Here is a 16,006-nt window from a genome sequence, read left to right as displayed (position 1 = left end):
TAGACATAACTCTGACACGTTAGAATGAACATCAGTGTCAACTCTACACTGAGCATCACGAGCTGGCAGAAATGTGTTCATGTCCTAGTTTCAGGATCCTGGAGGCTCTATATTGCTTAATGTGAGGGACATTGACCTATGGGTAAATGGCCTGTCCCTGGCTAAAGTTGCTAGAACATCCATACAGTAGGGTATCATATTTCTAGAATAGCTAGATGTTAATTTCAGAGAATCCACAACAATTTTTTTTACCTGGGAAGCTATTTTTGTTTATTTTTAATCAAATGTTTTATTTTGAGATAAGGATAGATTCACAAGCAATTATAGCTAATACAGAGAGATTAACCCTTTTCCCAGTTTTTTCCCCGTTGGTAACATCTTGGGAAACTATAAGACAATGTTACAGTCAGGATGTTGAGATTGGTTAATCAAAATCAAAACATTCTCATTAGCACAAGGATTTCTCGTGTTGCCCTTTTATTTCCACACATGCTTTCACCTGGCCCCACTCCTCCCTCACCCACCGGCTACCATTCATCTGTTCTCACTGTAGTTTAGTCATTTGAAAAATGTTGAATGGAATTACACAGAATGTAACCTTTTGGGATTGGCTCTTTTTTCAGTCAGCATAATGCTTTCAAGTCTCATAAATATCTCATTTCTTTTTATTGTTAAGTAGTATTCCATGGCATAGATGTATCAATTTATACATCTATAGGTGAGTTAATTAACTCATCCATTGAAAGATGTCTGGGGTGTTTCCATTCTCTGTCTATTAGAAATAAAGATTTTTATAAAGCTTCTATTTTTTTTTACATTTAAGTTCATTTCTCTGGAATAAATCCCCAAGAGTAGAATTGCTGGGTCATATAAAGTTGCAAGTTTAGCTCCTAAAAAATTGCCAAACTATTTTTCAGAGTGGCCACACATTTTACACCCCCACCAAGGTATGAGTGATCCAGTTCCTCCATGTCCTCACCAGCAGTTGGTGTTACCACTATTTTTTCAGTCATTCTGATAGATGTACGAGGTCAGTCCAGAAAAAGTACAACCATCATTAATATAACGAGAACAGTTTGTGCAACATAAGTGTAACCTGGAAGCCAAGAAGAGTGGACAGGAATGCACATGTGTGAATAATAACAACTTCACTGTACTAGTCATTTAGGAGGAGGCAGACGCCATTGAGTGAGCATGTGTGCTGTGTGGCTGTGGCATTCAAAATGAGCGAGTAGAGCAACAAATCTGCATCAAATTTTGCATTAAGCTTGAACATTCCTCTGCAGAAACTATTTGGATGAAGGCTGCAGCTATGGGAAACTGGTGATTGGCAGTTTCATCACAACATGCCCACTCATGCACAGCTTTTTGGCGAAACATCAAATCACCCAGGTGACTCAGCTCCACTACAGCCCTGATTTGGTATCCTGTGACTTCTGGCTTTTCCCAAAACTAAAATCACCTTTGAAAGGGAAGAGATTTCAAACTAGCAATGAGATTCAGGAAAACAAAACAGAGAAGTTGATGGCAACTGGGAGACCTGTGTTAGGTCCCAAAGTACCTACTTTGAAGGGGACTAAGGTATCATTGTCCTATGTACAATGTTTGTTCTATCTTGTATCATCTTCAGTAAGTCTCCATTTTCACAGTGCATGGCTGGATACTTTATGGACAGATCTTGTATACTAATATCTCATTTTTCTTTGAATTTGCATTTCCTAACCCCCTACTAATGTTGCTGAACATCTTTTTCATGTTCTTATTTGCCATCTTTATAGCCTTAGTGAAATGTCTGTTCATGTTTTTTCCCATATTCTGGATTTATTTTAACAATTGTTTTGAGAATTGTTTAGCCTTCTAGATCCTAATTCTTTGTTAGATATATAATTTACAAATATGTTCTCCCAGTCTGTAGTTTGTCTTTTTATCCTCTAAACAAGGTCTTTTGCAGACCAAGGCTTTTAATTTTGATGATGTCCAAAGTATCAATTTTTCTTTTTTAAACATTTTATTTAAATTGTTGTTACAGTACAATTTTCTGTCTTTTACTCCCATCCCAACCCACCCACCCAGTCCTCCCCCCTCCCTCCCATTTCCACCCGCCCCTAGTTTTTATCCATGTGTCCTTTATACTCATTCCTGTAAACCCTTCCTTTTCCCCTGAAATTCCCCTGAAATTTTTCCTTTGAAGTATTATTGTTGGTTTCAAGTTTAAGAACTCCTTCGCTGAACCAGCTTCATTTCTCTAGAATATAGCCCACTTGGTTATGGCATGTAATTCTTTTTATATATTGCTGAATTCCATTTGGTATTATTTTGTTAAGATTTTACATCTGCTTTCTTGAGGGAATAGTAATCTGTATTTTCTTTTTTGTAACAACTTTGTCTGGTTTTGGTATCAGAGTAATATTAGCTTCATAAAATGAATCGGGATGTATACCCTCCTATTATCTGGAAAATAATGTATAAAATTGTGTTATTCTTTAAACATAGGTAGAATTTTACAGTGAAAACATATAGGTCTGGAGATTTCTTCCTTTTTGTTTTGGAGTTTTTAAATCCCTTAATAGTTAGGACTACTCAAATTACTTATATCATGTTGGATGAACTGTGGTAGTTTGTGTTTTCAAGCAATCAGTTCATTTCTCCAAGTTTTCAAATTTAAGTGTTTATATTTGTTTATAGCTGTTCCTTATTATCCTTTAGCTGTGATCTCATCTTTCATCCCTAATATTGGTAATTGTGTCTTCTCTCTTTTTTCTTTGCCAGCCTTGCTAAAGGTCTGTCAATATCATTGATCTTTTTGAAGAATCAGCTCTTTGTTATATTGATTTCCTATATTGTTTTTCTGTTTTTTATCTTTCTTATATTTTCTCATCTGCTGGCTGTTTATCTTCACAAAGAAAAGCCAAATTAATAAACCTTCAGATAAATGGACCAAGAAAAAAATAGAGAAGATTCTAATAGTTAAAAATCAGAAATGAAATAAGAACATTACTCTTAACTTTACAGTATTAAAAGAATTATAAGCAAATATTTGAAACAATTATATGCCAACAAGTTAGATAATTTGGATGAAAGGCAAAAATTCTTAGAAAGCACAAAGTTACTGAAACTGATGCAAAAAGAAATAAGACATCAGACTATATCAATAACAGGTAAAGAAATTGAATCAATAATTTAAAAACTCAAAAAAGAAAAACCCAAGATTAGAAGGTTTTATGATAAATTTTACCAAATATTTAAAGAATTAATACCATCTCTTCACAAACTTTTCCAAATTCATTCTTTGAGGTCAATATTACCTGACACTAAAAGCAGACAAAGACAGCACATAATGTAATTATGATGTGCCTTGGTGTGTGCTTCCTTGGGTCCAACTTCTTTGCGACTCAGAGCTTCCTGGACTTCTGGGTGTCTATTTCCTCTGCCAGATTGGTGGGGCAGGGAGGAGGATTCCTTCATTATTTGTTCAAATAAGTTTTCAATTTCTTGGCCTTCGTCTTTTCCTTCTGGCACCCCTATGATTCAGATGTTGAAACATTTAAAGTTGTCCCAGAGGTTCCCAAGCCCGTCCTCATTTTTTTGAATTCTTGTTTCTTCATTCTGTTCCAATTAAATGTTTATTTCTTCCTCCTAGTCCAAATCATTGACTTGAGTCTTGATTTCCTTCCCTTCATGGTTGGTTCCTTGTATATTTTTCTTTATTTCACTTTGCATAGCCTTCACTTTTTCTCTATTTTGCAGCCATAATCAACCATTTCTGTGAGCATCCTGCTTACAAATGTTTTGAATTCTGAATCTCATAAGTTGCCTATCTCTTCATTGCTTAGTTCTATTTTTGGAGTTTTGATCTTTTCTTTCACTTGTGCCATATTTCTTTGTCTCGGTGTACCTGTTACATTGTAAAGGTTGGAGCCTTAAGTATTCACCAGGATGAGGCAACCCATGTGGCTGTGCTGTGGCACTGTATGTGGGGCAGGGCTCCGAGAGGGAACAATGCCACTTGCTTGGCTCTCAGCCAGCTTTCAGTCACTTGCTTTGCTACCACAAGTAAATTGGGCCCTTCTGGTGCTAACTCCTAGGTCAGTGAGTTCTAGGACCCTGTGGGTCTCTCAAACTAACTCTCCTGTGAAGCTGGGAGATTTTCCTGCTGCCTCAACTCCCACAGGTTTTTACAGCCAGATATTTTGTGGCTTTATTTCCCCATGCTGGAACTCTGGGTAACATGATCTGTCTCACTCCCCAGTTGTTCCTCCCAGTTTAAATGCACTTAAATGTGGGACTGCCAGCCATTGCCTTGCCGAGAGTCCTCTCCACTCGGATGCCCATCTCCACCCCTCCTACCAGTCTGGATGAATATTTCTTCTTTAATTCCTTGGTTATCAGACTTCCATACAGTTCAATTTTCTGGAAGTTCTTTTTGTTTCTTTGTTTTTAAATTTGTTGTCCTTCTTTTGGTTACGCAAGGAGGCAAAGTGTATCTATTTACTCCTCTATCTTGGCTGGAAGTCCTTATCTCTTTCAGTCTTTAACCTCATTGTTGGACTATTCTGAGCAATTAAATTCTGATAAGCTAATCAGGAGGCCTAATGTTCTGTAATTCTTTTCAGCATTATTCACTAAAAGCCATTTAAAAGGCTTTAGCCTATTAATTCCATCCAATAGATTACAATTAATATTTGGAAGCCAATATAATGAAAGAGAAAAACTAGCTCCTACCATTACACATGCATGCTTAAGTGATAAAATCATGAGTTGGCTTGTATATAACAAGAGTAATTCATCTATTATAATAGGTGGAGATATTGTACTCTTAATGATATACTTTTTTTCTCAAGAAAACAAGTTGCAAAGAGTTGGGTAATTTGGGAGGCATATTAACGACTTACAGATAGGAAAATGTCCTCTCCCTTCTCCCCTGTTCCACCCAACTCCATTTTTGCAGTGATCACTCTACATAAAAGCTAAACAAATGTCTTAATTCAGAGGTGTAACAGTATTCATGTCAGTGACCATAATAACTCACAATTAAGGTATTTAACTCATCAACAGAGTTCCTGGTAAAGGAATGGCCCAACAAAGATATGGTCTACCCAATTTCAGTTATATAGAATTTTTTTAAGGATAAATATTCATTTACATGTTTGGTATCATGTGGATTCAGCTAAAGCCAGTGAATTTCTGAAAGCCCCTATTTATTTTGCACTATTTGCTCACCTTAGAGTATATGATCTAGTAAGGGTGAGTAAAGTGTGAGTCATGAGTAGCCACAGTGAATTCCTCTCTAATGGATGTTGGTGATGCAGAATTAAAGGTAGATTTATTCTTTAATTAATCTAATAGACCATTATAAGCACTTGGTCTCAAATTTTGGTCTCCCTAATAGTTATTTCCAAACTTTTAAACATAGCAGGATAGACTTGCAGAAATTTTCCCTTGAAAAAAATTTATCTTCATGACCATTGTAAAGATGTGGGTCTATTTACATTGCACAAAAGTCTGAATGTGTTTTTTTCAAAGGGGGAAGGGATTAACTTTGCACTTTGTTGTCATTTCACTCTGTAAAAAGCAGTACATCTCTGTCCTCCACCATAAATGACTTAAAGAACTGTCACAGGAGATAGTCTCTCTTTTACACAAACTGTTCTGAATCTTACTTCTAAATTTAGAAAAAACATACATATTTAGGTTTTAGAAAATGTATTTCTAATGGGTAGGCTTAGCAGTTTTCAAAGGGCAATTCTGCATATTTTGTATTGTCTTATGCTTTTCTATCTAAAGCAGTAACCAAAATTGCAACTACATACTTATTTGAACAGTCATTGATTTAATGATGGTATCAGAGATAAGAACTATGACTCTAAAGATAACCACTGTATCCTTGACACTTACTCAACTTTCTGGTACATAGTTGGTGTTTTAAAATTTTTGGTTGAATGAGTAAATAAAAAGAATACCCTAAATAGTAGGTAATATTATGGAAAAGAGTCAATGATTTAGAAGGATTTTATATAATTTGGAATTAAGCCTGTAGAAAAATTTTTAAATGAAGGTAAAAAATATAAATTCATTTGGGAAGTCATTCAGAGTGTCTTTCTAACCAGGATGTGCCCTGCCCTTGGTCCTCAAACCTGAGTCTATGTGTTCCTACATGCAAATGAGCTTGTTATGACCCTGAGGCAGCGTGAGGCAGGCTGAAAAGTTCATGCGATAACAGTGAGTCAACCTGTGCACTCTACGGACTCACTGATTACAAGTTAGCTGGTTGGGCTTATCACCAAGAGCACCCTGAGCTTTGGCTAATTCTGCATGGCTTCCTCCTGTTCACTACCCCACAGCACTCTTGAAAGAAACTCAACTACTAACCAAGACCAGTGGTCCCTATTCCAAGTCCTGAGGCACACTAATGAAATTCTCATTGTAGAGAAAAGGCTTGGGATCTAGTGGATCATTAGTCATGGCCACAGAAGCTAGGGAACAGGAGAGAGTTACCCCCCTCCCCCCCAAAAAAAGAAGTCTTGGATATGAGACATGACATGGGACTCAAGTAAAATTCATGGGCCATCTTCTTTGGCATTAAGTATTGGTAGTCCCATCCTCGATTCTATAGTCTAAAAAGTGGTTTAATTTGGGTGATGTATTTAATGGACAATTTCCAGTTATGTTTTTCTGCTAGGATTTAAAAATGTGGTAGGATAGGAGAACCTCAGGTCAGAGTAATTTGTAGAAATATGGGTAATGTTTTCTCTATCTTAGATACCATTCCAGCTTAGTCAATAAGTCCCCTTTACACATTTTTGAATTACAATTTAAAATGTCAAAAAAGAAGTAAAAAATAAAAAAATCACAGCCTACCCGCAACGCGTTCCATTTGTCACATTCTGGTTGAGGGAGATGTTGGTCCACACTATGGTGTTATTTACACATGCTTTTCCAGGGATCTGGAGTTCTTGTAATTCATTTTCATACTCAATAAAAACATCTGTCATGGTGCCAAAAATGAGTAGCACGCCTGGATGGGCTAGTCCATGGAGAAATGCACATATACCTCCCACAGACATCAGCCAAATGTCAGTCGCTGAAGCAAATCGAAACTTAAAAAACAAAGGATTCAGAGATCATCTATGGGTGCAAAGCAGGAGAGGTAGAGGACTATTTAATGTTAGTTACTCCATTCTGATAAATAGTATTCAACACTAATCTTTGTGTGATCCTCTTAATGAACAATAGAGTTCTCACTAATTTTATCAAAATAAATGGTGTATCAGTTGTCTAGAACATTAGACTCTTACCTTGTCTGTCCATGTTATTTCTTTCCTGGTTTCTGAATTGACTTTTTAATTTTTTAATATCAGGAGCTGACTTTAGCTCTTAGTTATTTGTCCACAACTTAAGTGAGACACAATCACCAGCACTGATGCCATTGCCATGCGTACCTGTTGTGTGGGGCATTCAGCAATAGTTTGAATTTTCTCCCAGAACTAATACTGACATGAAGAGTGACCACTTGTGTATAAAAATGCCTCCACTCTGAACAGATTTGGAGAAAATACTTATACTATGTAATTTCTAAAGTCTTGTTATAGTAATAAATATACATGATATGATTACTGTGATGATTCTCCTTACTAAAATAATCGTAAACCTAGTAATTATTTTACAGGACACTTTTCTAATCCAACTGATGTGTTTAATCAGCACTATTTTTCTAATTGTTAGTCAGCTATGTTATCACATAGACAAAGCTTATGACTGAAAAAGTGATCACTATAGTTGTAAACCTGCCAATATGACTAATGATTTAATACTTCCTCCATGGTCTGAACAATTCATAGTTGCAACACTATGTCCTATATTGACACAGTTTTATTACCAATTGAAAGAAGCCAACTTGACTGCTGTCACCTTTCTTCTCATTTTGTAACCTGAGGAGAAAAAAATAGGGATTTACAGACTAGCATTTCCAAACAATGAAAAATTCTCCTTAGATGGTGATTTTATGAATCATTCCTTCTCTTCTTTTTTTCACTCCTCACCTGAAGATATGTTTATTGATTTTAGAGAGAAAGGAAAGGAGAGAGAGAAACATCAATCTACTGTTCCACTTATCAATGCATTCATTGGTTGATTCTCAGATGTGCCATGACAGGGGATCAAACCTGCAACCTTGGTGTATCAGGACAGTTCTCTAACCAACTGAGCTGCTGGCCAGAGCTATGAGTCATCTTCAGTAAGAAATAAAAGCCTCCCCCTGGCTGAGAAATTCTTGCCAAACATGGTACCTTAAAAACAAGATTTTGTTCTTCAGATTTACCTCTTCTGTACAGCTGTATATAGAGAGAATTCAGTATAGCTATATATCATGTTCAGTAGAGATTCACTGAGGTTTTTCTAAAGGAACTGAAAGAAAATAAAAAGTACTCTGTACACTCAGTTATACTAATAAATAACTATTGGATTCAATTATTGATAGTTGTGTATTTATTGCCACTTTAAGATTCATAGTTTTGATCTTTTTCTTAAATAAGTCCCTTTAACAGTTCATATAATAATGGTTTGGTGATGATGAACTCCTTTAGCATAAACTAAGTAAGTAAGCAGAACAGAAACAGAATCATTAATTTGGAGAACATTGGGATGGTGGCCAGTGGGGGGGTGGGGTCTGGTGGAATGGGGGACAAGGTGAAGGGATTAAGAAGTACAAATTGGAAGGTACATAATAGAAAGGGGGATGTTAAGAGCAAGTATAGGAAATGGGGTAGCCAAAGAACTTATATGCATCACCCATGGACATGAACTAAGGAGGGGGAATTGCTGGACAGAATGGGGTGCTGGGTGGATGGGGGCAAATGGGTAAAAATTGGGGGAACTGTAATAGCATAATCAAAAGAAAAAATAACTATTGGAGTTCAGTCTTGACTTCACGTATTTCTACATACATTTCCTTGTGGGTAAATTGAAGTGGTTGGATTAGCTGATTTAAAACTTCCTTATAGCATTTTAAAAATTTTACAACTACATTAAATAATATTGATATGATAAAAAGTTCCCCCTAAACTTCCATACTTTCCATAAAATTATACTTTCTTAGTATCTCTTACTTATTTTATTTCTCATAAAATTATACTTAAACCATCTTTGACCTTCTCAACTCCAGGAATCTCTACTTCAGCTGAGTCATTCATTTATGGATACACCCTGGACCTTGATTTCACCAGGAACTGCTCTACTCCATCGCACGCAGGGACAGTTTAGGCATTTTGTTTTCTCGCTTCCTTCCCCCTTCCACAGCTATTTGTCACTCAGTTGAGACATGCAGTCCTTTAAGCCCTTTACCTACTTATAATTGCTAAACCTCATCAAGATTTTGCTTCCTTCCCGATGAATTCCTGATCCCACTATCTGCCAATTGAACCACACTCTCAATATCACCTTCAATCAATCATTTTCCCCAAACCCTTCTGTGGAAACTCCATCTTTGCATCCATCCAGCATGTTTGCCCTCTTCTCCTGAAACAGGCTGCTAGGCCAACTGGATACAACTTCTCCAGTCTAATGCTAAACACATGCCATGTTTAGCATTTGCTAGTCCTGAGTTTGTCTTAAAGAAACCCTTGGGTTTCTGGAGAAACATTCAAGGCCCTCCGTGGTCTGGTCAACTGGATCTCTCACCTTGTCTTCTTCTACTGCATTCCAGTTCTCACCATCTGAGCCACCTGGTCTCTTTGCTAACTTTGTCCATGCCAAATTTATTTCCACCCTATGGGCATTTGCACTTCATATTTCCTTTTGCCAGAATGCAGTCTCTTCAGATGTGTACATGGCCAATTCCCTCACCTCCTTCAGATCTTTCCCCTCAAAAGTCACCTTCTCAGTGAGGCCTTCCCTGGTCAAAGTCATTAAAATGCCAATTTCCTCCCACATCATTTCATAACTCCATTCCATGTTTACTTTTCCCTTTGTAGAAAAAAGTGATCAATTATAACTAGTTACCATGCTATATGTTTTATTTATTTATGGTGTTTATTATGTCTTCCTCACTAAACTGCAAGCTCTTCAAGGACAGAGATTTTTGCCTAATTTGTTCTTTTCTGTACCTCAGCACTAATTTTAGTGTCTGACACCTAGTAGACACTCAATATTTGTGAAGTATTGATTGTGAAATAATGAATGAATGAACAAATGAATGAGTATGGTCTCCAGCCTTAGCTCAATCCAAACTCTGTACTTCATCCCTCTAGCAATTGTTCCCTTCTTTCTCCTCAGCAACTTTATCAAACTTTCACACTTATCTTTTCATTTTACATTATCACATCTCTTAGGAGATAGATTCATCTCTCCTCTAGAACTTACATATGTTCTTGAGAAATACTTAAGTTCTTAAGAATTTATGTAAACTTCCTGCTCAGTCTCTCATCCCCTTTCATCTACATTTTCATGTATTTCCCACCCAGTGTAATTCTTCTAGGCCCAGGCTGGTTCTACCACTCCTACTACAAAACTAATGCTGCCACACCCAACCCCTCTGTGAGTTACTTAGAATTTCTTAAATACCTTCAACCTGTCCCTTTCCACCACTTCTATTACAACACCTTGCTTGGCTCCTCCCTTCTGTCTTCTAAATTAGACTCCATGTATTCTTGCTCTCTTGTCAAAGTATAACTAATTGATATTTGTTTTATAAGAGAATTTTAAACTAAAGAGGAATATCAATTAAGTTTTAGGTTTCTCCTATTTGCTTGTGAGGAGAATCTGGGTCTTAGGTACCTCCCCTGTACTATGAAATCATAATTGTCCAACTTTTCTTCTACTGTTTATGTCAGAATTCTGTACTATTCCTGGATATACAGGGGAGATTTGGACCTAGACTAGAAGGGATATTCCAAAAGGTTTTTGAAATCAAATTATATTATAGTAAATCTAAAGAGAAAAATAATGGATTATCTATACCACTTTATAGGAAGTACAACATACATAAAAATTTTTTTTCTGCCCTGGCTGGTGTAGCTCAGTGGATTGAGTGTGGGCCTGTGAGCCAAAGGGTCACCAGTTCAATTCCCAGTCAGAGCACATGCCTGGACTGTGAGCCAGGTCCCCAGTAGGGGGTACATGGGAGGCAACCACACATTGATGTTTCTGTCCACTCTTTCTCCCTCCTTTACCCTCTGTCTAAAAATAAAGAAATAAAATCTTAAAAAAAATATCTTTTCTATTCTGTCCCTTTTATAGGAAAATTGTAGAATTATTCTAGAAAAGATGCATTGTTGAAATAGTCACTTACCGTGAATTCTTATCATTGTTATCTGTTAGAGAAAAAAAAACAATGCAAAAGGCAGTTAATAATGACAAAATATAACATAATCATTAACAATTTTGCTCTGGGAAAAAATTCCTATAAATTATTTTTGTCCATGAAACATAGCAAAATGATTATTTGCTTTTTCTCCTTTCTCTTATTCTCTCTTAACATATATATGAAGATGGTATTCTTTCAGGATTAGGACTGCTGGCTTGAGTACATTTCTGGACTTTTTCTAGGATATGAAATGTATCTTCTGAATATCAGCTGGAGACCAACATTTCTAAATTATCTGAAGAAGATATGATTTTTGGAACTACCATATCAAAAGACAAAATCAGATCCACTTGCTATTATGGCACCACTTGCTGAGCAGGCCTATGACCTTATTAAACATGACTGTCATTTTACTCTTCTGAACTTATGACCCCAGGACTGGAAATTACAGTAAAGCAAGAACAGAACATGACTAATCACTCCCCACAGCCACAGGCAGAAGATAACATTGGAGCAAACTGCAGCTTATGCAAAACCACCCAAAACCTCCTTTGTTGCAATGCTCCCAATAGCCCATGGTCCATGCAACAGCAATCCCCCATATTTTTATAATCCAATAAAAGCTCAAAGCTCCCACCCATCAATGCTGGTATATCTCTTCATACCCTGCCCCCTTCCATTCTTGGAAAGTGAGTAAAAACTTTACTCTCTGAATTTTCTTGTCTTTGTGAATTCTGACATGGCCCATGTCCCCGACCACCCTAATACCAAGTAAAATGAATATTTATTTACTATTTGGTTCTTTAGAAACATCAGGATTTATCTATTTAAAATTTAGACCACAAACTAACTATGCAGTATGATGCCATTGATATTCACATACTAGTAGAAGCCATGGGATTGAGCAGCATATTCTTTTTCCCAGCATAAATCAGAGCAGGTGGAGGGTAGGAAGTAAAAGGGCCTGGGGTAGAGAAGCCACAGGGAAAGGAACCCAAGTTGCCAATGCCAAACATTACCATAGGATAGCACATCCTAATTCTCCTGGCATTTTAATTTAATATAAGTAAGAATAAAGAGCCATCATAGTATAGATAGAGATTAATGCGGGTTTGGGAAACAGAGAGAACTGGATTAGGATTATGGCTCCATTATTAGTCACGTGATCTTTGCCAAGTCTTGAAAAAATTTATCCAAGTCTCAGTTTCATAAAATCATAAGATTTGTTTAAAAAATAAGACTTGCTTAGAATCATCTGTGCTCATTATATGCTGGTACTAGTTCCCTTCCATTCTGGCCAGCATGGTCCTGGTATAGTTCCTCTCAAGGGGCAGTGCTTGCTGAACACTTACTACTCTAATTAGTTATTACAATGTATGAATAAAGGTAATAATAATAGCCAATGTTGGAAAAACCTGGCTCTGCCTAGGAAAGATATTATTTATAGATTAGATAATGCACTCACCCATATTTTGTACATTTTTACTATAATATTTTCAGACATTCCATTATGTGGATTCTGGGGAGCAGCACCCATTCATGTATGAGAAACATGTTCAGTAATAGTTCTAAATATTGTTGATGATTTTCTCTGCCCCTTGAAACCTCACGGGCTTGTCCCACTTTTGTTCTAAGCTGTCTTTTTACAACAGGAAGTGAGAGAAAAAGGCCACTTACATGACCCATCTGACTCAAAACCACGATTCTCCTCTCCAAATTTCTTCACGCTGCGAAGAATTACTGAGTCAGACATGGTAACTGCAGCCAGTAACCCTATAAGATAAAATAAAAGAATGATTACAATTATCCCTTTTTTAACTAAAGTAGCAAAACATGAGAACAATTTGGTTCAAGAAAAAACCTTCACTAACAATCTCATAAAAAGATTGTTTAGTGATTAATAACCCCATGAAAGGGAATAATGATTAGGAAAGATAAACCCAAACCATTGATTATAGATTTCTCACACTGATGAATGGATAGTTGCTTTTTTAGCTATCTGTTCTTTCAGCTTATCTGTCTTTTTTTCCTTCCTTCCTTTCCTTCTATCAGTAAAAAGAAAAATAACTATGCCCTGGCCAGTGTGGCTCAGTTGCTTAGGCATTGCCCTGTAAGCCAAAACATCACCAGTTCGATTCCCAGTCAGGACACATGCCTGAGTTGTGGGTTCAGTGCCCAGTTGGGGCACATGCAAGAGGCAACTGATCAGTGTTTCTCTCCATCTCTCCCTTCCCTCTCTGGAATCAATAACAGAATTTTTTTTAATACACTGGAAGTGCGTAACCAATTGGCAAAATTTTGGGGTCAATATCTGACCAATGACATGCAAATACCAGTGGGCAACCTTCAGAGCTCCTTTGTAAATAAAGCTCCTAGATCCAGGATGCAGCAAGTCCAGTGTGGACCAGAACTGCTATCCAACTTATTTTAGAAAACAAGTATAATCTTGACATCAAAACAAAAATGTTATAAAAATCATAAATACTTTTCAAAATAGGTTTAAAACCATTAAATAAGTTGTTAAATATCATTCAGAAGTTTTCATTATATGAAAATATATAATGAGTAATGTTAATCCCAAGAATGCAGTGATTGTTCAATGTAAAACTATTTTGATTACTTTGATATAAGCAGAAAAGTATTCAATAAAAATAAAAATCCATTATTGATTTTTTAAAAGATTTTATTTATTTTTAGAGAAAGGGGAAGAGAGGGAGAAAGAGAGGGAGGGAAATATTGATGTGTGAGAGATATATCAATTGGTCCCTCTCCCATGCTCCCAACTGGAGACCAGGTCCACAACCCAGGCATGTGCCCTGACTGGGAATCGAACCAGTGGCCATTCCCAGGCCGACACTCAATCCACTGAGGCACACCAGCCTGAGTGATTTTTAAAATCTTACAAAATTAGAAAAATTATTATTTTGCACCCCAATGAATAATTTTTGGAAAATGATCAGCAATGAGTACTAAAATCATTAATTGAAATACTGGCAAAGAGTAAATATCTAATATTGCAAAGTGTTATGAAGATGTTTTATCCTCATAGCATCATCATGCCCTTCAGCCAGGGACCACCAGGAATACACTTGTGGTTAAACAATTTGGATTTCTTGTTGCAGCGAGAGAGAACAAACTGTGGGGAACTATAGGTAGCTCAGTAAAAGGATGTTAGGAAGAACCAATTATAGGACATGGGCTTCAGTTAGGTGATTTGGGAGAAGGTCCAATGAAGTGGAGGTTGCTCCAGATTGGATGCTATCAGAAAGCCAGAGCAGTTTTATGACTGGGTAAAGAAATAGTAGTCATTCATTTAGCAGAAGAGAGGGATGTTTGTTTTTTTGTGTGTTGCACAGTGATCTTATTTTGTCCTGTGCAACATTATGAAATGGGCTTGCTTTTTCTCATTGTATCCTGGTCTCAGAGTGGCCTTGTCTGAGGTTGATGGGATGGTTAATTTTATGTGTCAATTCAAGTGGGCAAAGCAATACCCAGATAACTGGTGAAACATTATTTTTGGGTGTGTCTGTGAGGATATTTCCAAAAGATATTATCATTTGAATCAGTAGAAGATCTCCCTCACCAGTGTAGATGGGCATCATTCATTCAATCTTTTGAAAGCTTGAACAGAACAAAAAGGCAGAGAAACTGAGGGTAGAGAAACCAAATAGACATTTTTCCAAAGAAGACATCCAAATGGCCAACAGGTAAATGAAAAAAATACTCAACATTCATCATAAGGGAAAGGCAAATCAAAACCATAATGAGACATCACCTCACATCTGTTAGAATGGCTATCATCAAGAAGGCAAGATAAGTGTTGGTAAGGATGCAGAGAAAGGGTACTCTTGTGCACTGTTGATGGGGGTGTGAATTGGTGCAGTCACTGTGATAAACAGTATGGAGGTCCCTCAAAAAACTAAAAGTACAAATACCCATATGATCCAGAAATCTATTTTCTGTGTATATATTCAAAGGAAATTAAAACAGAATATCAAAAAGATATCTATAGTCCCAAGTTCATTGCAGAATTATTCATAATAGTCAAGATATGGAAATCACCTAAGTGTTTGTCAATGGATAAATGGTTAAAGAAGATGTGGTGAATATATATATAAACAATGGAATATATTCAGCCATGAGAAAGAATGAAATACTGCCATTTGTGATAGTATGGGTGAATCTTGAAGGCCTAATGGTTAGTGAGATAAGCCAGACAAAGAAGGAAAAATATTGTGTTATATCATTTATACATGGAATCTAAAAAAGGTGAACTCACTGACTTCCAATCAAGAAGGCCACATAGGCAGACATGGTTTGATTCATTGCACAACCACAACAAAATTAAAACTAAAATATAGAACAACCATCATTCAAAACTGACAGAAATTGAGTTGAATGGGAGTCTGACAACTGTAGAATTAAAGTAAACACATCCATCCAGACTGGTAAGAGAAACACAGATGTGGAATGGGCTTGTCCCACATCCACATGTGGTGGATGAAAATTTGGAAGGGATATCTTGGGAGTGAGGAGTCCCAGGCCCACATCAGGCCCCCAGTCCAGAGTTCCAGTGCTAGGAAGATAAGTCCCCAAAACTTCTGCCAGCAAACACCAGTGGGAATTGAGTCAGTGGAAGAAACTTCTGCAGTTTCTCTTAAAGAGCCCACACATGGAGATTAAACCCTTGTCTGGGGTATCATTGGC

The 16,006-nt window shown here is 36.8% G+C and overlaps 1 protein-coding gene across 3 annotated transcripts in view; it reads right to left on the bottom strand.

Annotated features, from left to right (window-relative positions):
- The window catches only part of ABCB11 (ATP binding cassette subfamily B member 11), a 98,985-nt gene that overhangs the window by 71,834 nt on the left and 11,145 nt on the right, over nucleotides 1-16,006 (bottom strand). For 2 of the 3 annotated variants that reach the window (XM_045842402.1, XM_045842431.1), the window contains exons 2-5: nucleotides 12,977-13,072; nucleotides 11,285-11,306; nucleotides 7,877-7,928; nucleotides 6,859-7,097 (exon numbers count right to left, since the gene is read on the bottom strand). In XM_045842402.1, coding sequence (XP_045698358.1) covers nucleotides 6,859-7,097; nucleotides 7,877-7,928; nucleotides 11,285-11,306; nucleotides 12,977-13,052 — 389 coding nt within the window. In that variant the 5' untranslated portion in view covers nucleotides 13,053-13,072. Of the gene's footprint in view, nucleotides 1-6,858; nucleotides 7,126-7,876; nucleotides 7,929-11,284; nucleotides 11,307-12,976; nucleotides 13,073-16,006 lie in introns of those variants that run through there. The other variant, XM_045842465.1, reaches the window with a different exon arrangement.

Source organism: Phyllostomus hastatus, unplaced genomic scaffold, assembly GCF_019186645.2.
Source record: "Phyllostomus hastatus isolate PE091 unplaced genomic scaffold, TTU_PhHast_1.1 phas_contig_1, whole genome shotgun sequence".
Taxonomy (NCBI): Eukaryota; Metazoa; Chordata; class Mammalia; order Chiroptera; family Phyllostomidae; genus Phyllostomus; species Phyllostomus hastatus.
Note: the sequence above shows the minus strand (reverse complement) of the source record. Positions and strands in the feature narration are given on the sequence as shown.